Raw genomic sequence first — 24,150 nt, forward strand, 5'->3', positions numbered from 1 at the left:
CCCTTAGACATTCGCTCTATCAAAATCTGGCATTTCAAAAACTTTTAAAAACATGAAACTTTTCTAAATAGAAATCGTTATCTTTATGACGATTATGAAAACTTTCAATCAAATAAGTACTTTAAACCAATTGAAATCATCTAAAATACATACTCTTTTAAAATCCACAAATGACTCAACTGACATCACTTTGTCGACATCTCGACAAATATACCACAGACAACGTCTGCAAGTGTCTTTAAGAAGTGAACTAAATATTATGAGTCGGACGGGCCCCGACATACCCATAATTATGCATATCTATACATGACTCGGCAAATCGATCCGGAATGAGGTGGAACTTGCCAATCCCAAATTTCGACGTCTAAGCATTCTAGCTATACACTTAACACCGCTAAACAATGGGGGCGCGGGCATGAACGCAATGTCCCCGTAAAAAAGGACGTCGAGACGGATAATGTCTTGAGTATGTAAGGTGGTAACAAATCATAATCATAATTTGATTTAGGAGAGAAGAAATCACAATCTAACTCAATACTGCGACGCTTTTCCGGAAGAAACAAAAATGTGCACACGAAGTCTCAAAACAATCTTTAAGTAAATAATGCAATCCAACACACATGCCACTTCCGACATGTTAACGAATGGTCCTTCGGACAACCGCTTCCGCTAGTATCACAATAGTCCCCCCGGACGGCCGCTTCCGCATAATAATGATGGCCCTTCAGGCGACCGCTTCCGGCTTAATATCACAATGATGTCAACACAAACTCAATCCACAAGTATCAATTTCAATTCATATCATAAGTCACTAATCAATTCATTACAATCCAGTTATTAGCCTTAGTCTTTCATAAGAAGTTATCAAATTTGTATCTCACTAGACTCGGAGGACATACTTCCAGTTTGAGGGTAGAATTGTTATGAAATTCTTACTACCTATATTCTATTCAATTTCATCTTATTGCCTTACCCAAAGAATAAATGATCATGTCAATACAAAGGGATAATACTATGGAATGTAAACATAAATCGTAAATGAAATGAAGTAGTAAAATCTCGCACCCCCTTCGGAGTGGTTTTGAAAATCAGACTTTATGTTTTCTTTAGTATAAAACTCATTTCCTCGAAATCATTAGTAAAACCATATTCACAACTCAACGTGGCACCTTATGGGTGTTCCCTTCGGAACAGAATAGGAGTACAATATCAATAAGGCATCACAAGAAACATTTAGACCTTACTCGTCTAAGAATGGAATCATATGGAGTACATATAGAACGAATAACAACAAGAATCATGCCAAAGAAGAAAGGTTTGCCTTACATACCTTGTCGCTTACGTGATTAGCTTAAATTATGCTTCCAAACACTGGCCAATATACAATCAAGGTAAAGGAAACCGTAGACAACTTGAAAGAGGTTCATATACTTCTCTAAGCTCGTAATTAACTTCCGTAAATTCGGGCGGCATTTTCCCTGAAATCTTCGTTTCCCTCTAATTCCAATTCAATTTAACAACGCAATCAGCAACCAACAACAACAACAACCATCTCATATAAGCCTCTTTAAACTCAAAACATCAACTCCCAAAGATATACGCCAAAATAGCCCAGTATACGCTTTGTATACGATATCTACATTCACTTTATTCTCCCAAATTCAAGAATACCAACTTATCAACAACACCAACAACAATATCAACAGTCATTTTATATCAATATCCAACTAATTCTATCCATTTAATCATACCAAAACAGCCCCCAAGTCATTTGATATCCAAAAATTATAACCGAACTTTCAACGTCATTTTCTCTATTCTAACCCGTCAAATCCATCAATGATCATGGTAAGAACATCATTAACATCTTAAACATACCTTATAGGAGCAGCCACCACGAAACCAACATTCCCCAAGTTCAAATTTTAGCTTAAAACGACGATGACAACTCGTACTACACTTTATCCTTCACGAGCCTCGGGATTTGGGGCCTCGAATTTGATCGATTCTCCACTTTCTCTCTCTAACTCTCCTCTCTCCCTCTCTAAAAGTTTATGGACTGCTTGATGTATAAATGAATGAATTTTTATGACTTTAGCCCTTATATATGGGTCTTGGGCCGGTTCCCACGGACCTTGAGTCAGGTTGGGCCGAGCCCACTGCCCAGCATTACTTTTCTGTCTTAAAACATCCATAACTTTTTATCCCTATGTCACATGCAGGCCCACGACCTATGGTTGGAAAGGTATTTCAATTATCTACAACTTTCATTTTGGAGTTTTCCCAAATTTCCAAATAATGATGGGGTTATGGCCTCCTGAAGTCAGATCACCCGAAAACGTAACTTAAAAACATCTTTTTGGAGGGCTTCCACTTGGATTTGGCTCAAGGATCCTTCTTGAGTTGTGTTTAACTTCACATATATTATCCATATAACTTGTCATATGTCCTTTATAAAATCTTGACATGCGGACCCCACCTCAACTTACTATTACGAGGGCTATATATCTTTCAACGTATCATTCCAATCATACTGTACGAATTCCAAATATCATACTCATGCTATCCTCATGGTAATACAGTAGAATTTCATCCTTTATACTTGTAATATTTGCTCCTCCTTGAGCTCATATTAAGCCGTATGCAGCCTTAGTAACGCGAAATTTTCTGGGGTGTAACAATAAGAATGTATACGTAATATATATGTAATGTATAATAGTGTCACGCCCCGAACCTGGGCCTGGACGTAACACGGCACCCGGTGCTCGACCGTACGTGACCGACCGAACCAATCGGGCGGGTCGAATCAACATGTGACACCAAAACATAACCGACTTATAAAAATAAAACTAACACATGTCGATTAATCGAAAGTCTGACTGAAATATCATAATGCAGAAATACTTAGACAATCTGAAAATATCTGAAAGTAGCCAACATGGCCAAACCAAAACAACTGAACAATTGAGTATAACTGTCAACAAGACTAACATAACAAATATCTGACGTCTAAACTGTGTCTATGAAGCCTCTAATGAATACGAAAAGGTAATCGCTCGAAAGTCAGAAGAATCGAGATGATCGATATCGCCCGAAGAAAGCCGGGGCTCGCAAAGTAGGCGATACAAACACTCTGCGTAGCCGGATCGTCAACCTATATGTCGTTACGCATCACGAGATGCGGGCCCCAAGCAATGAAAAGGGACATCGACATTTGAATTGTGCTTGGTATGTAAAGCAACCGAAGCAATAAAATACGGAACTAAAGCGAAACTCGATAACGATGAATCGTAATAGCAAGGAAGTAGAGATATGAATACTCCCTGCTTTGTATCTGAATCATCTGTATTATCTGTATTTGTATATGCGGGGCCTCGGCCCAATAATAAATGCACGCTATGGCCTCGGCCTAGTAGTGCGTCAGTCAATGGCCTCGACCATGTATACGTATACACAAGACTGTACTGTGCCTTTGGGCAAAATCACATATGTTTAATTATGGTAAATTAATAATAAGGACTGAGACCACAATAATAATGAACAAAGCTGAATTGAAATAGACATGCTGGACTGAATTGGAACCATTGACTGTTTCTGAGCATATTGAATTTCTAGACTGAGACTCATGTGGTAACAATACATAAGTCTATAAAAATTACGTGTTGAGTTCATGATATTCAAATTAACAACCATGAACGAATACTGTAACTGCAACCCTAGAAGATAACAGTTCTACAACATATCATGAAACTAGGGATAAACCGTATATTGAGTCAAATTACTGATAAGTATGAAGAATGAGGCGTAAGGAGAATCATGAACATTCCCTAACGTAGATAGTTAGCCTCACATACCTTAATTCCAGCCTTTGAGCGCAATACAACGTTCGTCGACCCTTTCAACTTTGATCTATATCAATACAAGTCAAAGGGATTCTATATTAGCAATAATATCCATGCTTTGGTCATCTAAGCATTTTATCAAACACTTGGTGGGCATAAAGCTCCACAATCTCCATTAATGGTGTTTCTTCACCCAATTCCCATTCTATTACTTCTAGGTGATTCTACAATCTCAATTTGATGAAAGTAACATCATTCTTCATCACCCATATGACTACAACAATCCTAAGTTAACAATCTAAAATCCTAGCATAATTCATATGATACTCTCTATCAAACCCATTTACGATTCTCCTAAGAACTCATCAATTCACAACTATAAGTGATTAGAGAGTAGAAGTATTACCTTTTTGAAGTTCAATCCTCTTGAATTCGGATTCTAGGGTTCCTTTGTCCAAGACGAAGATTTAATCGATAATCTATGGAATAGATTGGGATTCTAGCGTTAATCTTTGTTAGATTGATGTAATAATCAATAGGGTTTGAGTAGGAACTCACCTTGTATGCTTTGTGGAAGCCCTAAAGTGTTTTCTCTCCAAAAAGACGGTTTAGAAAGAAGTGGGAAAAGTTTTTCGGAGTTGGGTACATATAAAATTCGAAAAGGACGTTTCAGGCATAATTTGGCCTGGAGCGTCGCCCAAGGCGGGGTACTAGGCCTATACTACAGGTCCTGATAAAAATTACGTTTTTTGCAAATTTTGGCTTGGGGCGGCGCCCTAGGCCATTCTAACGACATTCGGTAACATGGGCATAACTCCTAGCACAAAACTCCGTTTTGGCTCCATAATATACCGTTGGAAAGATATTTCAAAGGGATACAACTTTCATGGCTTTAAGTTTTCTCAAATTCCCAACGGATTTTCAGGAAACTGGGCTGGAAGGCAGATGTATTGAAAACTTAGCCGATTCTATCGAATCTGAGCACCCCTCTATTAGCCATTTTGAGACGATCATATCTCCTTGATCCGGATTCCGATTGGCCTGATCCTTATATGCTTGGAAAGGTATTTCTATGTACTACAACTTTAATTAGGAACCTTTTCCAAATTCCCAACGAATCAATATGTTATGGTTGCCCGAAATAGGCCCCTCAGCCACTTTCGCAAAACGTTCAAACCTTCAAATTTCCTCTGAAACTCTAACAATACGAGTCTAACCTTTATTTTATGATACGAGGTGTTACAAATAGTGTATAAGGCTGTATATGTAATGTATAGTAGTGTATTTACACTTTTATATCTCATGTTACATATAAATATCACAAAGAGAAAAATGAAGAGGGTTCTATGGTAGCTCGGAGAAGAAGGTAAAAAACATATACAGAACATATATATTATCTATATATATTAACTATGTAATGTTTATATATAGTTATACAGAACATATATATTATCTATACACCGATGATACTACATCGGCTGCATACTACGTTGTCATTCTCACAAAAAAAAAAAAAAAAAAAAAAAAAACTAACTTAGGCTTCATTGCTCCTCCGCGAAAGACCTCCGGGATAGCCATTCTTATAATCACCTCAGATCTCCTTTGTTTCATCCCAAAGTAGAGTACAATCAAATAAAATGGACTAATGATTATGGTTAACCCTTGTAAATGGGAGAAAAGACATCCTATATTTATTCGTCAGATATGCAGGATCTAATACGACTACATCTCCAAGAAATTTATAAGCTACACTTGATCTAGAATTAACCCAAAATAAATCTCTAAACAAATTCTACATCCATATGAATTGCATAAAAGAAATCTGAATTTTGGTACTGACATTTTTGGAAATATTGCAGCATCAATTGGATATCTACCTTTTCGGGATTTTTTTGCCTTCTCATTTTCTCATAATTTTGAATATCTTGTCCAGTTAAATTGAGGTAATCTACACCCGACTTGGTTTATCATAACTGTTGTAATTTTACCTAAGATGAACTCCTGAATTATCAAGCAGATCATCAATAAGATTCTTATGAACTTCTGACTTTTTCCTTTTGACTGCAAGAGCTTTTGACTATTTGGAGAAGCAAGTTCATGATTGTGGTAAAAAAACAAGTTTACAAACAACCCATTTTTCTTCTCCTTTCTTCCATACATACATCAACACTTTGCATCCTTCTCTGATTTCATCTTGTGATCTATTGTCTTTGAATTTTTTTTAGCGAAATTCTTTTACAACAAATAAATTCTTGACTGATAATAATTAATCTTTTTCTGATATAGTAATACGACCTCAACGCACACTAAATTCAATACGAGGGCCATAATTTAGATAAAAATTAAATAAATCATCAAGTGACTGAATCCATACCGATGTACGAGTTTTTCTGATTTTCAACACCTAGATAAGAAACAATGTGTCCAATTCCATTCCTATCACTTTCTATTTATTCCAATACGACTTCAACTCCATTTATATTTTTGTGATATCTTTTTTTAATGATATATATGTTAAATGAATTATTATAAAGAAAATAAAATTAAAAATAAAAATTATGAATCACCAGGAATATTAGTACTCCTATTAATTATGAAGGCTAAATCTAGGAAGTCTCCGAAATTTTTTTTTTTCTTATTTTATTTATGTCAAACAACCAAATGGTCATTTTTAAAGGGGAAAAAAAAATCTTTATTGATACTAATACTAAACGAGAAATTTGTGAGAAAAGATAACGTGCGAAGGAAGCGAGACACTCCAAAAAAAAAAAAAAAAAAAAAGGCCGGGGGGGGGGGGGGGGGAGACAGTTGTGAGGTTTTTGTTAAGCCCTAAACACACACTCCATAAAGATTACTGTAATATTCGATACTTCAAAGAGTTCAAAGTGTGTCTATTTTTGCTGGTGATTGGAGGCAAATAGGGTTAGTAGAAAATGGGGAAAGAGGTGAATGAAGAGAAACAAGGAATAAAATTAGCCAAGATTGAGACAGTTTTACACTCTCGTCTTCAACATTTCAAAGATAATGCTGAGTATGTGCTCTTCTTGATTTTTTGCTACTTTTTTGGTTTACATAGATTAATTGTGTGACAGTAGTTTGATTTGTTTTTCTTATGGTGCTTTTTGATGAGGTGCCCTCCGCCCGCTTCCGCTTATGAGTTTTCATGCCCAAAACCTCCTTCAGAACTGCGAAAAAACTCATCGATACACTTTCCAATTCGAAAATCATCATCATGTACTAGAAACCCTAATCCACAAAATTAAACGATTTTAACCTAAAGGGGAAAAAGATGTGATCTTTATTGATTCAGCGAAATCCAATCACAACCTATCTAAAATTCTCGCTCTCTGTTTTGTCAATTAATGAAAAATGTGCATTTCAGTTAAAAAAAATCTATAAAAGTCTCAAATCAGTATATCATAGCAATCGCATTCCAATGGATGGTGGTGTACAAATGGAGATATGATGGTGTTTGGGAGGAATTTTTAGTCTTCAAGGAAATACAATATTTATACATAGTTATATAATGTTTATACATTGTTACACAAAGCATATGTATATTTTGTATACATTAAATATAGTGGATAAGAATGTATATGTAATATATATGTAATGTATAATAGTGATAAGGCTGTATAATAGTGTATATACACTTTTATACCTCATGTTACATATATTTTAAATATCACAGAGAGAAAAATGAAGAGTGTTTCGTGGTAGCTCGGAGAAGAAGGTAAAAAGCATATACATTATATATACAGAGTATATGTAATATTTATATATATAGTTACACAAAACATATATATTATGTATACACCGATGATACTACATCGGCTGCAAACTAAATTGTGTGGGCGGTATATATCGGTTATTCTTTATATTTTTGTGATCTCCTTTTTTAATGATATATATATGTTAAATTAATTTATTAAAAATAAAATAAAATAATAAAATATCCTAACCCACCGGAATATTAGTATTATGAATGAAGGCGAAATCTAGTAAACTCTCCGAAATTATTTTTATCTTTTTTATTTATGTCAAACAACAAAAAGTCAGTGTAAATTGTCATTTTCCTAATAGGAATACTTTATACTAAACGAGAAAAGAGCGAGAAAAGGGAGGGAGACACTCCAAAAAAAAAGAGAAGAAAATGGGGGGAAAGAGACACTTGTGAGGTTTTATAGTTAAGCCCTAAACAGTAAACACTCCCTCCATAAAACATTACTCTAATCTTCCATACTTCAACACTCTCTGTGTATCTTTGTTGGTTGGGGGATTAGGGTTTAGTTGAAAATGGGGAAAGTGGAGAATGAAGGGATAGAATTAGAAGCAAAGATTGAGGCTGCTATGCGTTCTCGTCTTCAACATATCAAAGATAATGCTGAGTATGTTCTCTTTCTTGTTTTTTTTTTTTTCTAGTTTTCATTAGAATTATTGTGTGACAGTAGTTTGATTTGTTTTTTTTTTTTTTTTTTAATACAGTAGTTTTGATTGAAGTGGTTGTTTTGGGGATATGGGTGTGGGTAAAGGGATAGGAATTTGAAAGGGAAAAAAAACATCATGGGTCTATTGGGAACTGAAAAAAACATCATGGGTTAGTTGGGAACTGAAAAAAACATCATGGGTCAATTTGGGAACTGAAAAAAACATCATGGGTCTATTGGGAACTGAAAAAAACATCATGGGTAAGGGGATAGGAACTGAAAAAGACATCATGGGTTAATTTGGAGTTTTATGGCATATGAAGCTTTTAGGTCTAGTGATTATTGTGGAGGTGCCAGGACTATTGGGTTTCCAGGCCCGGATCCGTATCTAGATTAAGTGGGCATTTGGACATAAAAAATGGTATTTGGAAATTGGGGTTGTGTTTGGAAATGAATGCAACTTGGAAAAATGTTGAGTTTTTGTGAGTGATTTGGAGTGAAAAATGTGAAAACAGTTACTTGGAGTTTTTCGAATTCCGGAATACGGTAAATTCTAACATGATTCCGGAGTAAAATGCCGGAAAAAAGTGAAAATTATCCATGGCCAAATGGGCCCTAAGTGTTGGTGTTCTCTCTGCTAGTCCGTTCCAAAGGGTGCCTATTTATGTGTGAAACCCATTTGTGTCTTACCCTTTCAGTACATATCCAGTAATTGTCAGATGATATGAAGATGTGCATAATTTTCTCGCGTTCGGGTTGGGTCATGTGGGTGAGGGTGTTGGAATTGATATATGACATGAATGACAAATTAATTTTGAAGGCTTTGAGTTTACTTTGTCATTTTCTAGCATAGCATTGTTGTCTTTGTAGGACTAAGATAGGTTGATTTCATAGACACTATGTTGTTAAAATGGAATTTTGTTGCATATTTTTTGGTTCCTTGTAATAAGTTATCTGTATTTTGTTTTTTAACTAGGTTTTGCATTATTGCACAATATTTTTTGTGTAGAAAAGGGTCAAGTTTTCCCTTGTACTATCTGAAATTGAACAACATTGCGTTATGTTAAACTTTTGGTCCAAAATCTATGGCCAAACTCTAGCTTATTCAAACAACAATTTTGATATGCAAGAGATATACTGAATCTTTTTTGATAACTATGGTAACGAGACCATCTTATGCACATCTCTACTAATTACACTAAGTACCTACTACCTCCCACCAAAGACAGGTATTGGGTGACGCCGTCCTCCAATGCTTGCACATATGGGAGGAAATCACCTAGTGTTTTTGCCTCAGCTGGTATTTGAACCTGAGACCTCATGGTTCTCAATATACTTCATTAACCAAGAGACCACACCCTTGGGTTCTACAAGAGATATACTGAATTAAGACAGATGAGCAATCTGATCAATACTTGGCAAAGAAATTCAATAATATCTTTATGACCAAGAGCTACTTGTGAAAAAAAAAAAAAAAGAGAGAGTAAACAGTTTTATTCCTTGAGCAGCTCTAGTGTGATCTTATGACCTAACCCTTTTATCTAAAATTGGGGTTTGGGGGTGAATCTGATGATGTTAGGATAATTGAGGGTGTAGCAAATGTTGTACATGCATGATCTTCTGCTCGAAGGGATCTTTTTTTCTTCAAAAGGGGCACGAACAACCCTAAAGTATTGTTCCATGTTCCAGAGGTCATCGAGCCTTGGCATTTCAAGTCCCATTGAATGGTACAGTGGAAGTGTGTTGAAACAAGAACATACAATAAATGCTATTATTATGGACGCTTTATTTTATCAAATATTTTATAGATCTAATGTATTGTTGGGTGGCTTCGAATTTGCGGTGCAGCTCCTTCACTTTGGAGAGGGTGCGTAGACTGATAGAGGAAGACCTCGAGCTTGAAAAGTATGCTCTCGATGTGCATAAAAGATTCATTAAGCAGTTCTTGGAGAAGGTAATCTTATTGGTTTCTTTATAAATGGCACATTTTGTTCGTTCTATTCTCAGCGTCATCGTACTATTATTTTAATTCATAATGTATTGAAACAGTTATTGAATTTTCACATTTTATGTACTCTAAGTTGTCTAATCTTCACATTTTGTGTATTCCTCACCATCTTGATATCTATTGTATTTCATAATGGATTAAAACAGATTGAATTTTCAAATTTTACTTACTCTTAAGTTTTATAGAGAAACATTATTAATTAGTAGATGTCTCTTACTTTCATATTAGTGCTTACCTTCTTGATCTTCTTGTGTATTCCTTATTTTATTAAATTTTGATTGCATACTAGTGCCATGAATCAATACTCTGGGGAATACTCATGTTGGCCCAATCTGATCAAAAGAAAATAGGAAAAAAAGGAACTCTTTGTCTTATGAATAGGACTCTCAACTCGCACAGATGTTCCTGTACCTTTTAGCTACCCAGAATAGCTCAAGAGTCACCTTTTTCAGTCTCTGGTCTTTTCTGACATGCTGGATGTTCCACCTTACTAGATGAGATCTAATATCAGCTGTCATAACCTAATAGACCCCGAAAAAAATAGAAGATAGAACGCCACATGTCTAAAGCAATGTCACAGCAAAGCTTAGGAGATGTATGTTATTTATGCATGAAGCACCAACTGGTTAAAATTGCCTATTCTTTTGCACGTTATCAATCCAGGAACTGCATTATGAGCTGCACGCCATGCAAAGAGAGAAAGAGAGGGGTGGGGGAGATAAGCTGAAACCTTAGAGCAGCAAATAACCATTCAATGGTCATCAAAAAGCGTAAAAAAGTGCCAAGATAGTATTGCTTTAAGCGCAAAGTGCAATTGAAATGCAGTTTTAGTTAGAAAGGTGCACCAAATTAAGGAGAAAAAATCTCTTGTTACTACAAGAATAATGGGTTTCCGATATGAGGTTCAAACTATCTAATTTTTCATCACAATTTGGACATTCCTTGAATTTGGTACGTCAAAATGCTAAAGTTATAAATTTACTATTAAAATACTTAAATGTATGAAAAAAAAATGTTTGACTTCTCATACACTTCATTGTTTTTTTGACCGGGGGGGTGGGGTGGGGGGTTAATGTAATTTAAGGAAAATAATTTTAAACATTAATAAAGTTACATTAAGCATTTGAAAAACTACAATTAGGTGAAAATATGTAGTAAAAATCATGTAAATTAGTTTTAAAAGTATTTTCCATTCTGAATCCAAATTAAAAAAAAAAAAAAAAACAAACAAACATGGGAGGTGGCTTATTTAGCACTCACGCGACAAGAGAAATAAAGAAACAACAGAGCATTTGAAGGAATGGATAACTCCTATGCATGTACCAGTGAATCTTTTTTATTCTTTTGCACATCTTTGGAGTTCAGCATGATATTCCATTTAGCTTTGGTGACTTCTTGGTTCTTATAGAAATTCATGTGTGTGTAGGATTCTCTATTTTTGTATAAATCTTGTAAGCTAGACTTTTGTCCAACATATCAATAAATAACTTAACTTCATGAAAAATTACAGATGCTAAGGCCTAAGATGTAGTTTTAAGTTTTTAATTCCAGTTAATGAATAGTTTCTTATGCTAAATTTCTTATCTCCTATTCCTAATTAGTAATAAATTATCCGTAACACCTTTTGATAATTAATTGTCACATAGCCAGCTATATATTTACTGTTTTGGTGCAGCTCCATCTTGTAGAAAGAAGTGTTTAGTGCCACCTTTTTTTTGGGGGGTAAATAAAGAATTTATTTCCTAGGATGAGTTTGTACAGAATTCTAAAAGAAAATGAAGTTTGGACAGCAGCTCCGAACATCAATGTTGCACCTAACAGCTAAAGCTAACATCTCCAATGAACACTCAGTCGACAACACCAAAACAAAAAACACAGAAGAAAACTCGAGGATAGAAATTCAACATTTTAAGTCTACTGACTAACTTTGCCGTCGTTCTTCTCACCAAAACAACAACAACAACAACAACAAGCCCAGTATAGTCCCACCATGTGGGGTCTGGGGAGGGTAGAGTGTACGCAGACCTAACCCCCACCTTGAAAGGTAGGGAAGGTCGTTTCCGAGAGACCCCGGCTCAAGAGAGAGAAGTTAGAGGACAAAGGAAAACAAGACAAAAGGTCGTGATAGTGTGAAGCATATCGAAAGCAATATGATAACACGAATACCAAAAGCGAGAAAATCATGGTAGAACCATCCAGAAAGTAAGAAGCATTGAATACTAAAGATAAATAAAATAATCAAAGAAAAGTTACCAGTTTAAAAAAATAAATTAAAAAAATAAAAATAAATAAATAAATAAAATAATCAAAGTTTAACGTCCCAACAAATATAATCGCAATCAAATGCATAAACCAAAAGGCAATAGACAAGTGAGCAAACTGTAAGCCACTATGGTGAAAGGGTACGCCACCTAGCCTTCTATCCTAATCCGAGTCCTCCACAACCTCCTATCTAAGGTCATGTCCTCGCGGAGCCGAAACCGTGCCATCCCGCCTAATCACCTCTCCCCAATTCTTCTTCTCTACTCCCTTACCTCTCCCGAAACCATTCATAGCCAACCTCTCACACCTCCGCACTGGGAGCATCCGTGTCTCTCCTCTTCACATGCCCAAACAATCTAACTCGCTTCCCGCATCTTGTGCTCCACCGATGCCACTCCCACCTTATCTCGAGTATCTTCATTCCTAATTCTATCCCTCCTAGTGTGTCCACACATCACCGCAGCATTCGCATTTTCGCGACTTTCATCTTCTGAATGTGACATTTCGACCGGCCAACACTCGTCCGTACAAAGTCGGTCTAACCACCACTTCGTAGAACTCGCCTTTAAGTTTTGGAGGCACTTTCTTATCACACAAGACTCCGGGAGGCGAGTCTCCATTTCATCCACCCTGCACCAATACGATGTGAAACATCGTCGTCGATATCCCCATCTCCCTGTATAATAGACCCAAGATACTTGAAACTTCCTTTCTTTTGAATGGCCTGGGTACCAAGCCTCACTTCCTCATCAACCTCACGCGGTAAAGCCACCGAATCTCGCACTCCACGTATTCCGTCTTGGTCCTACTCAATTTAAATCCTTTAGACTCCAACGTCCGTCTCCGGCCTCTCGCATCGTTAACTCCGTTGCGAGTCTCGTCAATCGGGACTATGTCATCTCTGCGAACAACATACACCAAGGCACCCTCACCTTGTAATTGTCGCGTCAATTCATCCATCACCAAGGCGAATAGAAACGGGCAAGAGCGATCCGATGCAACCCCCACCGAACAAAGGAAGGGCTCCGAGTCTCCTCCTACCGTCCTTACCCTCGGTCTTAGCTCCATCATACGCGTCCTTATCGCTCTAATGTACACCATGTGCACACCTTTAGCCTCCAAGCATCTCCACAGACCTCTCTGGCACCTTGTCGTAGCCTTTTCTAGGTCAATGAATACCATGCGCAAGTCCCTTCCGCCGCTCCCTATACCGCCCACCAATCTCCTTGGAGCCACGGGATGAACTTCGTAGTCGAGCGCCCCCGCATGAATCCAAACCGGTTCTCTCGAAATAGACACGCCCCCTCCTCACCCTCATTTCCACCACCCTTTCCCACACTTTTATAGTGTGACTTAGCAACTTGATACCCTCTAGTTGTTCAGCCTTTGAATGTCTCCCTGTTCTTGTACACGGAATCATTGTACTCCATCTCCATTCTTCCGTCTTGTTTGTTTTTGAAAATGGCATTAAACAATCCGGTCACCAATTCCAAGCCTACCTCCGCCTATATTCTCCCAAAATTCTCCAGAATACCAAGTCGAATGTCCTGGTGTTCTTCCCTGCGCATCCTACAATGACTCCCCTTAACCTCCTCAACCTTATACTCCTACAATAACCAAAGTCGCGACGCCCATGCAGTGCCCAAGTCTCCCAACACAATGTCCTCTGTCCGCTCCTTCGTTCAAGAGTTCATGAAAGTATGACTGCCATCTCTGTCTAATGCGGGCTTCCTGTACCAACACTTGGCCATCCTCGTCCTTGATGCACTTCACATGATCCAAGTCGCGTGCCTTCCTCTCTCTCGCCTTGGCGAGCCTAAATAACTTCTTATCCCCACCTCTGTCCTCTAGTTCGCATGTTGCGTTCAAAGGCTGCCGTTTTAGCTGCCGACACTGCTAACTTCGCCTCCTTTCTCGCCATCTTATACTTTTCCCTGTTCGTCCGCTTCTCTTCATCATCCTTGCTATCTACCAGCTTCATATATGCCTGCTTCTTTGCTTCTACCTTCCCTCGACTTCTCCATTCCACCACTCAACGGTGCCCACCACGGCGGCCTCGTGAGACCCCCAATACCTCTCTAGCTGCTTCCCGAATGCAGCTGGCCGTCCTATCCCACATACTGCTCGCATCCCCCTTACTATCCCACGCTCCCATAGCCATCAACTTCTCTCCCATCTCTAGGGCACTAGACGGAGTCAAACTCCCCCACCTAATCCTCGCTCGGTCATCCACAACCTTCTTCTTCTTCTTCCTTCTTATCTCCAAATCCATCACCAATAGTTTATGTTGGGTCGTAAGATTCTCACTCGGTATGACCTTGCAGTTCTTCTCACCAAAAAAAAAAAAAAAAAAAAAAACTTAGTCTTCATTGCTCCTCCTCGAAAGACCTCCTGGATAGCAATTTTTGTAATCACCTCAGATCTCCTTTGCTTCTTCTGAAAGACAATGTAGTTTCTTTCTTTCCATGAATGGTAAACACAGCTGGCAAGGGTCATTCTAAAAACTTCAGTTGCTGCATTCTGCCCTTTCACATGAGCCTCAATTCTTACAATTATGCAGATCAGTCCATTGCCTGTCTGTGCACACTTTGCCAGTGTAACAGTTTGGTCCGTCTGATAGCAGCCAGTTTACATTTGAAAAAAAGATTGTCAATATTCTCATTTCCTCTTCACATAAAGGACATAGCAAATTCTCAATCAACCTCCGTTTAACTAGCCTATCTTTAGTATGGAATCTCCTATGGATTGTGATGAACAACATGAATATCCATTTAGGGGCCCCATGGTTGTTACAAATCAGCCTTCTCCAACACACTTTTTGGAAATTTGAAAAGAGGAAAAAAAAAATCTTTTAATTGGTGATTACGATGTACGAGACAGACTTCTATATAGGAGTCTTAAGCCATGTACAACATGGTAAGCAACTATTCTTTGCGTCTATCAAGGTAAGTAATCATTTTAAAATTTAATATGGAATATTCTATGATATTTGATTGAATATCGTAGGTTATTGTCGAATATTCTCATGCTCGGTTTCAATGAACCTACACATTTTTTCGACCTAGACATATTCTAACATGTAACAACGTTATCTTGATTTCAACGGAATGATAAACGATTAGCCACACGCCTTAGCACCTTCGTGCCTGCAACGTTATCTTGATTTCAACGGAATGATAAACGATTAGCCACACGCCTTAGCACCTTCGTGCCTGCAGGAAGGTGTTGCCTGAGTGAAAGGAAGCGCTCAGCTTGCATTGCACCTTTAGGGCTTAAGCATACTTGAAAGAGTCTTTAACCACACCTGTTTGTTTCGTGTTCCCAAAGGCAAAAAGGACAGAAAAGCACTAATATGTTGTGGTGTTTAAGAAAAGAACTCAATCAAGGCGCGTGTTTTACTGAGAAATGTACAAACAAAGAAGAGGATAAAGTTTACATGTAATGCAAGGAAAAAAATATGTATGAACACAAATGGTAACTCCCTGATAAAGGAATTGAACAAACTCATAATTAAGTAAAATATAATTTATTGTTTACCTTATCAAAAGAAAAATATGAAGTAAATAATCATGTCATTTAAGTTGAAAGTCGGTTAAATTTTGTAATGAAACTAACACACACTCTCTCTCTCTTTTTTTTTTTTTTGTTTATCTACTGCATCTTCTTGACGACTTCAATGAAACTACTTTTATCAAAAATCAAAAAGTCGTTTTAAATTTCTAGATTAGATGCAAAATATTTAGCGAATACTGACTAGTTTTTTACACGAAATATCTAATTTCCTATTCATAGTCATTAACATATTCATTCATAGTCTTGTTTTTTACAATTAACATACAATATGTCAACTATATTTATTGTTTAGTGCCACCTTTTCAAGATAGAGCCATGTGGGCCCATTGCCTTGATACCTGGGTGTAGTTAACTTTAGGGCTTAAGAGCGCCTCAAGCAAGCCTTAAAATGATACCCTCTTTATTAGAAAATATTCTTATGGTTGTTTCTATTAAGAGTTCTAGGTAGTAGTTTAGTCAGTTCAAAGCGACATTCTCCATTTATGATCAATTAAATGAGAGTTATGCTTCGAATTGCAATGCTTTCAGTAGCTATTTTCTGCAAGTGCTTCTTCATTTTGTCGTTTTTTGCTCTTTTGGCATGTAACATTATATACCCTCGCAGGAAAAGTAGAGGTCTTTTACAGTTGCTAATTATGTTTTTTTGTTTGACATGCTAGCTAATGGAGAATGCTGATGATGATGGCCCCCCTAAGGAATCACAGGAAAATTTGGAAAAAGACGCCGCTTCAACTAATCAAGAAAAAGATGTGCTGGAAAAAGACGCTTCCCCGACTACACAAGAAAAAGAAGTGCTGGAAAAAGACGCTTCTTCTACTAAGCAAGAAAAAGAAGTGCTCGAGTCCCCTAAAAAGCAAGTGATAGAGAAAGATATCAAAGAGCCAGCACTTGATGAAGCAGAAATGGATGATTCTCCTATAATGGGCGTTATGAGCTCCAAATCAGAGTCAGTGGATGCTCAAGGTGTAAAGGCAAGTGAGAGCTCAATAAAGAAGGCCATCTGGGAGAGAGCTGCTCACTTCAGAGCTAATTCTGAGTACGTATCTTTCATTGCTACCTGGGTAACCATTCTATCTTTTACAGCTATGACTCAGTACCTTCCGGTTCCCCAAACAACCTCTTGGGACCTCAAAAAACCAAAGAATGAGGAAAAAGAGGATTTCTGTTGCCGCTACAGTTGCTTGAAATTACTTTTATTTGCTTGGTCCCTCCCTTTTTCAGTTTTTCCTTATTTTTCTCAAAAGTAAAACATTCTATGGGAGAAGTATTTATGCACCCTTTAGTCTCAATATATATCGGATCTCGCGTTGCTTCCAATGTCGAACAATATCACTGTCATACTGATTTGCAATTGCTTTAGTCCTACTTCTTCATAGCTTTAGCTCCTCTTTTTTCATTGCCAAGTTATTTACATATGTTCCCTGGAATGACTTGCCATGACTTTATCCTTGGCCAGTGTTAGATTCTTTCCAAGATTCTTGTTGCTTTAATCAGCAAGCAGAATTGCTTGAAATTCGTATGAGGCAGTTATGCAGGGCAGAACCCCTGCTGCTCAAAAGTTGCTGGGAGAAAAGGAAAGAGATAAATAAATTATGTCTACTGTTTGCTTTTATCCTGTGGCGCCACCTGGCCCCTTTGAACCATTTCTTCCTTCACTGACAAGAAAGCCAGAACACCACTTCTCTTTTCCCCTTTATCTCACCTGTATCCTAAATAAGGACATTTGTAATAGCTCATTGCAGTTATACACGATGATGGAAATATAAATCTAAAGCTGAATCTTGTATTTCTTATAAAAGAATACAACAAGGAAATACTTACAGTGATCCTTATAATAAAAAAAAAAAAAAAAAAAAAGGAAATACTTTCTGTGGTGCTTTTTGGTGCATAAGTAAAGTGGGAATTTTAGCCATGATAGAAATGATGCTCAGTGGCTTTGCTTCCGTGAAGTTAGGGTGTCAAAGATAATCCTTTAAGAATCTTTGAAGTCAATAAGAACACATGGAAGCAATTCTGTCGTAATGTACTTGCAAGGTGGCAAATGGTTTTTTGGTACGCTTAACTAATGGCTATTTGTTGACTATAATGAATGATAAATGAGTACTTGGAACTAGAGTTACCCGAATGTTGCTCTTAAGTGTTGCATTCGCACTGACAACACATTTTTAGATGATTGTCTTTTGAGCCCTTTATCACCGATGAGTTTAAGGCTGTCCGTCCATGATAGAATATGACGCGTGTTAGGCTAAGTCTTTCAGGTAGTGGCAGTGTGGCACACGATGTTTCTTGTTCTCTCTTTTTTCCATTTCTCTTTTTGTTTACTTTCTTTGGGCCCCCCCTATTGTTGTTGAGATCCATAAGAATATCTTCACAAGTAGTACCCAAGGGGAAGGCTGAGTGGTTGAAGTTAGGAGCAACAATATGAAGATTCCAAGTTTGAATTCCACCTGCAGCACTCAGTGTGAGCTCGTCTAGTGTGACCTTTATGAGCAGGTTTACCCGACATGTCTGCTTGTGGACTGTAGCAAGTTACCGGTGTTTAGTTGAGGCGCGCAAGGTGGCTCTACACAAGCCTTGATAATAAACAGAAAAACCAAAAAACGAAGTCTTCATGAGTATTTGTGTTGTTATATACTTGACAATGTGGCAAAATGGGTTGGCAAAATGGGTTAATCATTGGCGACTTTGTGCATTCAACCTAATGGGTTATAATTGGGATGGCAGTAATGGGTGATAATAGCTTTAGGACATCAAAATCTTGATTACTAATCCGTTTAATGTCATATGCTCTTGAATACCTACTTGTAGTCAATCCGTTTTATCACCCATGGGGTACTTTTTTTATTCATTTTACCACCTGTAGTATTTAAAGAACAAAAAATTCATTCATGGTAGTCAAAGATACTCTTTAGGAAAATTGAATGGAAGAAAATATATGCTGGTTGATGACAGGTTTATGTCAACAGAAAGGTTAGGGGTCATCTCTAACGGCCTTATCTTGGTTGTTTCCTTATTTCTTGTTCTGACAATGTTGGATATATAAGCGAATAAATTCTGTTGATCTTGGAAACATTTCTGTTATTCATTCCAAAATTTTACACAAAACAAGAGTTCAGTTGCTTGCTTTTGTTACAACTCAGATGTGTGAAGCTTATTCACTTTAATGTTGTCAATGATTTAATGTGAATGTAAAGCTGCTGAAATATGATTTGACGGTTCACTTTTATCATGCCTTAATGATCAACTGACTGATGCCTTTGGAAACTGATATGGAAAAGTAGAAGCCCAAGAAGTTCTTCATTAGTTAGGAAAACTCCCCTTACATAATACAAATGATAACCACGTGCGTAGTTTGGTGCATTCGAATGGAAGAAATAGAAGGGCATCTCAAGGAGAAGAGTTGTCCTCCGATGGGTTTATAATTTGTCGACGACATAGTTTTTCATTTTTATTTTTGCTGCAAAGAAACTTATGCTTCATAACATGAAGAGATCCTAAGCTTTTTGGTAGAGCTAATTTTTATAGCTGACTGACTGAGTTGACTTATTTGTCTTAATTGTGATTTTTGAAGAAACTGGTGCATCTCTTCCTGCAAGGAGTGTAATTTAATTCTGGACTTCTGGTTTCTTCTTACGCACGCTGCACCCACACAATGCCCTGCTAATGAGAACTCTTTGCTGTTACTTTTCAAAGTAAATAACGAGTAAAGTACTCAAGAAAGAAACTAGGCGGCAGAAATAGGATGCACTTTGTGCTTTATTTCTTCTACATTAGACAATGTTAAGGCCTGTTTCTGTGCTAATTATTGGTTTCAGGAGTCTTTTTAATTGGTGTAATGTGTTGAAATTGTTTTTGGTTGTGGTTTAGGGTTTGATATGTGTTTTTGGAATATTTGGCATGCTATTTCAATATAATGGAAGCTTCAAAACAGTGAGAATGTAGAGTTAGGTTGAACCGAATTCTTCTTAATTGTATGATGTTGCATGAGTATGTGTCTAGATGGAAAAGAGATGAAAAGCTGATAAACAGCAGTGAAGGAAATAGTTGTTAGTGACAATCCACATTAATACTAGAAAGATATCAAACAAATTTTCTTTTTTTTTAAAGAAAGAAGACAAATATTAGTTTTCAATCAAAGAGACAATGAGCAAGACACTAGTATAGGCCCTTGATTGTCAGGTGAGTACCGATGTTGACTCCTTCCACTTTCCTAACAATTTACTTTTTTTGAGAATGATTTTTTTATTTTATTTTTTTTTTATTTTTTTTTATGTCCTAACAATTTACTTTTAAATGAAGATAAGCTCTTTTTAGCTGGCTTTGTGTATTACTAGTGAATACACCTGAACACTTCTTTAATAGTTTGGTCAATTTCAACATCACCTCTTCTCTCAAAGGATTTATTTATTTATGTAAACGTTGGCCTTTTATTTTCTTGTTCTTGTTCTTTTCTGTCCGTTTTAACAGTTTCAAGTGAATGGTCTATCTCAGGTCAATAACTCTTGCTGGTGTTCGTCGACTTCTGGAAGAAGATCTTGGTCTTGAGAAAAACACTCTTGATGCCTTTAAGAAGTTCATTCAGAATCAAATAGATGAGGTGGTATTTTGCTTAAAAAAACTCTTTACTTCCAAAAGGAGTATGCTTGTTAATCATTTTTTTAAAAAAAATTGTTAACAGGTGTTAACGTCTTCTGAAGCTCCTAAATCTAGTAGTGTTAAGAGAAGCCCTGAAAAAAGAAGTAAGACAGCAAAGAAGAGTGGTGAAAACTCTGATTCATTTAGCAGCCGAAGTAAAAATATAGTAGAGAAAGTAAAATCAGGAAAAAGATCTGTCGCAAAAGAAACAGTTGAGAAATCTGAAGGACTGAAGAAACGGAAAAAACCTAATTCAGAGGATAATGTCCCTGCCAAAAAGAAGAAAGAAGTTTCTAAGAAGCTGCCAGATGAAAGTAGTGATGGAGACACCGATAAGAGTGGTTCTGAAGATGGTCAATCTGGATCATCTGCTGAAATACCTGCCAAGGTGAGTTTATTATGATAATGTCCGTATAATATTATTTGTTAAAAAATCCTCCCCATGCACCTATGTGGTTCTTATTCATTAAACTTACCTAAATGCAGAAGAAAGTTGTAAAGGGAGCACCAGCTAATGCTGGATATGGAAAACGTGTGGAACATCTGAAATCAATATTCAAAGCTTGTGGGATGAGGTTTGTCTTTTCCAAAAATTTCTAATTACCTGTATTAACTGATGCCGGGCCCACGTTCTAATTGAAATGTTCAACTTCCCTGATCATCCTAAAAACCAGTGTTGCTCCTTCTATTTATAAGAGAGCCAAGCAGGTATCTGACGACAAGCGTGAGGGCTTCCTGATAAAGGAGTTGGAAAAGATACTTTCTGCAGAAGGACTATCACCGAACCCCAGCGAGAAAGGTAAGTCACGACTATATAAAAGTGTCTAACGGAGTAGTAAGATGTTGTAATTGTGGTACCTAACAATTTTTCAGTTGAAATCGTATATGGCTTCTTCACTTCTGTTTTACTTCTCTGCTACTTTTAAGTTGCTGCTGCTTTTACCCACTCCTTTATGCTTGAACTAATTCTCTTGTCGAGTTGGAAAGTGTTAAAGTGTAGCTTTTATAGGTGCATTATATGGGAAGTTTATTCTGTAACTTTATGCTGATGCTACTTCTGATTTCCCAGAAATCAAAGAAGTCAAAAAGAGAAAGGAAAGAGCGAAAGAATTGGAAGGCATTGACTTGAGCAACATTGTTTCGAATACACGAAGAAGATCAACGACCAGTTTTGTGCCTCCTCCAAGACCCAAGTCACCTCCTAAAAAAGATAAGAATGATGACAAAGATGGTGATACCAACGAGGATAATGCAAGTGACAACGACAAAGACGATGATGACAATGAAGATGATGAGAGCAGCGAGAGTGAGGAGTTCAATGAAGGTATATTTGCTAGCATATATATTCTGGAGTGGTGTTTTGCTGATTTGAGATACCTTTACCTTCTAGGAATTTCTTTCTTGTTCTATTGGGTTTCCCTGCATTTTCCATTTTTCCTCATCATTGGCCTCCCAACTGCTCTAGTGAGTGGCATGTTTTTGTGCTGCATCAACAGCAATTTTCCTCTTTTCTTTGGTTGAAGTTCCATAACAGGCAATATTCCTCATTCTCCTTGTCAGCATATGTTGGCAGTCTCCCTATTAAGTAGTACCAGTTCTTTTGCTCATGGGCCTAAAGCTAAATCACACTTCGAAATTTAATTTTCCATGTAACTTGAATAAGATGAAGTATATTCTTGTGGAAACAAGAAATATATTCTTGTGAAAACAAACCTATTTTAGTGTACTAATTCTTGCACCTGTTCACCACCTGATTGTTGATCATTTGCATAAATTCATCATACAAGTGTCTCATTTCTAAAACACCCTTTTCTGTGGCAGATGATAACGAGGAAAGTGAATGAAGCTCTCTGAAGAGTGAAGATTATAAGTTATAGATCGGGGATGATCTTTCCAATGTATCAATAGTTTCAGTTTCTCAACTTAGATTGGGAGCTGAAATTCAGTGTATTTTAGAAGTACATTTATACTCCGGACTTGATATTTAGCTTGGTTAAGAAGTGTTAAATTAGCAATCATGGATAATAGATACCATAGTTGTTAGTTATCAAGCGATTTGTACATGGAGCATCTTTGCTTGTGCATTGTAGGAGGTGACAATCTTCATTTTTCTGCCGGTAGCAGTTCTTTACAAGGCTTTTTTGGTGAAAGTCGAGTCTTAGTGGCAGCAGCGTTTTTAAAAGGCTTGGGGCTCGCCCCGAAGCAAGATGCTTAGAAAATTGCCCTGAGGCACATTGGAGATGCTTGTCTCGCGAGGCCTATGCCCAAGTGTTTGACTGTGTGCCCCAAAGTACATTGAATGCGCAGCTCTCCGTGTGCTCTCATCAGCTTTTATAGGAATCATGTGCACAATTTCTTAAAGTCTTATTGACCCTCTGAATTCTTCGATTAACCTTGACTTCTCGAAGTCATCTTCGTCTATTTTAACTGTGAAGTTCGAGAATATTTCAACCTTAAAGTCACATATTCTATGATTGAGAAGTGAGTGAGGGTGAAATTCTCCTTAACCTTGCTTTAGGTAACTGTCAAACTTTATGTTTCATTTGCCAATGGCCTTTAGATCCTAGTTATATATTTTTAAAGGTTCTAGTTTTTATTATTGCATTTGAAATAATAGTCCTTTTTGTGTTCATTGATAAAGAAAGCTAATTATTTAACTGTAAGTGTTAATGATTAAGGACTAACAAATTATTATTAACATGATAATCATTTTAGTGTATGATTCTGATGATTGGATCTCTCTGAATGGAACATGTCGAGAGTCTCTTACCGAAGGAAAGAGATAGAAAATTCATGTACTTCGCTATTTCTGGTATTGTTACCTCTTTGATTGTAATTTCCCATGTGTTGCACCATACTGCTAAAGGAAAGAAACAAGAGTCGAGCAAGATTACTCTTCCCTTTCTGAATTAATTTGTCCTTGTGCTTACCACTTTTTAAAACATGTGGCGAGTGACGATTGCCGTATGGCATGGATAAGATCTGACGACTCTTACCTAAAAAGATAGTGGGTTACGAATTTGCATTAGCTAATGCCAAAGAGATCAAGAACGAGCTTCTATTTTATCTACAGAAAACGACTATTCCTTCCTCTATCAATGTATTTAGAGTGATCAAGTGAAGTTCCTTTCTCGTTGGATGACCGACCCTTTCTTAGACCTGGTGAATTCATGTCTGATGAATTAAACTTTGTTCCATGCCCTGTTTCTTGTCAATCACATCGGAAAGTGGTTGGGTAGGCGGATACCTCTTTCAGTAAAGAATTATATGTAGTTGATGAAGTAACAGAGGGCTAGACTATGAGTGATGAACCTATAGATGTGGTAGCTATGATTAAGAAGAGCCGTCGTCCTGAATATTGGGCGAACCCAAGCATTAAATAGCATCGTTTAGTGGCGTGCAT

The 24,150-nt window shown here is 37.1% G+C and overlaps 1 protein-coding gene across 2 annotated transcripts; it reads left to right on the forward strand.

Annotated features, from left to right (window-relative positions):
• Nucleotides 1-7,956: 7,956 nt before the first annotated feature.
• On the forward strand, nt 7,957-22,897 carry LOC132034179 (uncharacterized). 2 transcript variants are annotated; one of them, XM_059424455.1, is made up of 10 exons: nt 7,957-8,230; nt 10,118-10,223; nt 16,772-16,861; nt 16,904-17,148; nt 20,604-20,709; nt 20,791-21,135; nt 21,234-21,322; nt 21,422-21,546; nt 21,817-22,071; nt 22,569-22,897. In XM_059424455.1, exons 1-10 carry the CDS (start codon nt 8,139-8,141, stop codon nt 22,589-22,591), a joined length of 1,476 nt encoding a protein of 491 aa, XP_059280438.1. In that variant the 5' UTR covers nt 7,957-8,138; the 3' UTR covers nt 22,592-22,897. The 2 variants fall into 2 exon arrangements, with proteins under 2 accessions (XP_059280438.1, XP_059280437.1); XM_059424454.1 differs by having other exon boundaries at nt 16,772-17,148.
• Nucleotides 22,898-24,150: the final 1,253 nt, after the last annotated feature.

Source organism: Lycium ferocissimum, chromosome 10, assembly GCF_029784015.1.
Source record: "Lycium ferocissimum isolate CSIRO_LF1 chromosome 10, AGI_CSIRO_Lferr_CH_V1, whole genome shotgun sequence".
Classification (NCBI taxonomy): domain Eukaryota; kingdom Viridiplantae; phylum Streptophyta; class Magnoliopsida; order Solanales; family Solanaceae; genus Lycium; species Lycium ferocissimum.

What these genes read in the sequence shown, in the direction of transcription:
- LOC132034179 (XM_059424454.1), top strand. Translation starts at nt 8,139, where the DNA reads ATGGGGAAAGTGGAGAATGAAGGGATAGAATTAGAAGCAAAGATTGAG. An exon ending in CACTTCAGAGCTAATTCTGA is followed by an intron (nt 17,149 to 20,603) that starts GTACGTATCTTT and finishes GGTCTATCTCAG; the next exon opens with GTCAATAACTCTTGCTGGTG. An exon ending in GAGTGAGGAGTTCAATGAAG is followed by an intron (nt 22,072 to 22,568) that starts GTATATTTGCTA and finishes TTTCTGTGGCAG; the next exon opens with ATGATAACGAGGAAAGTGAA.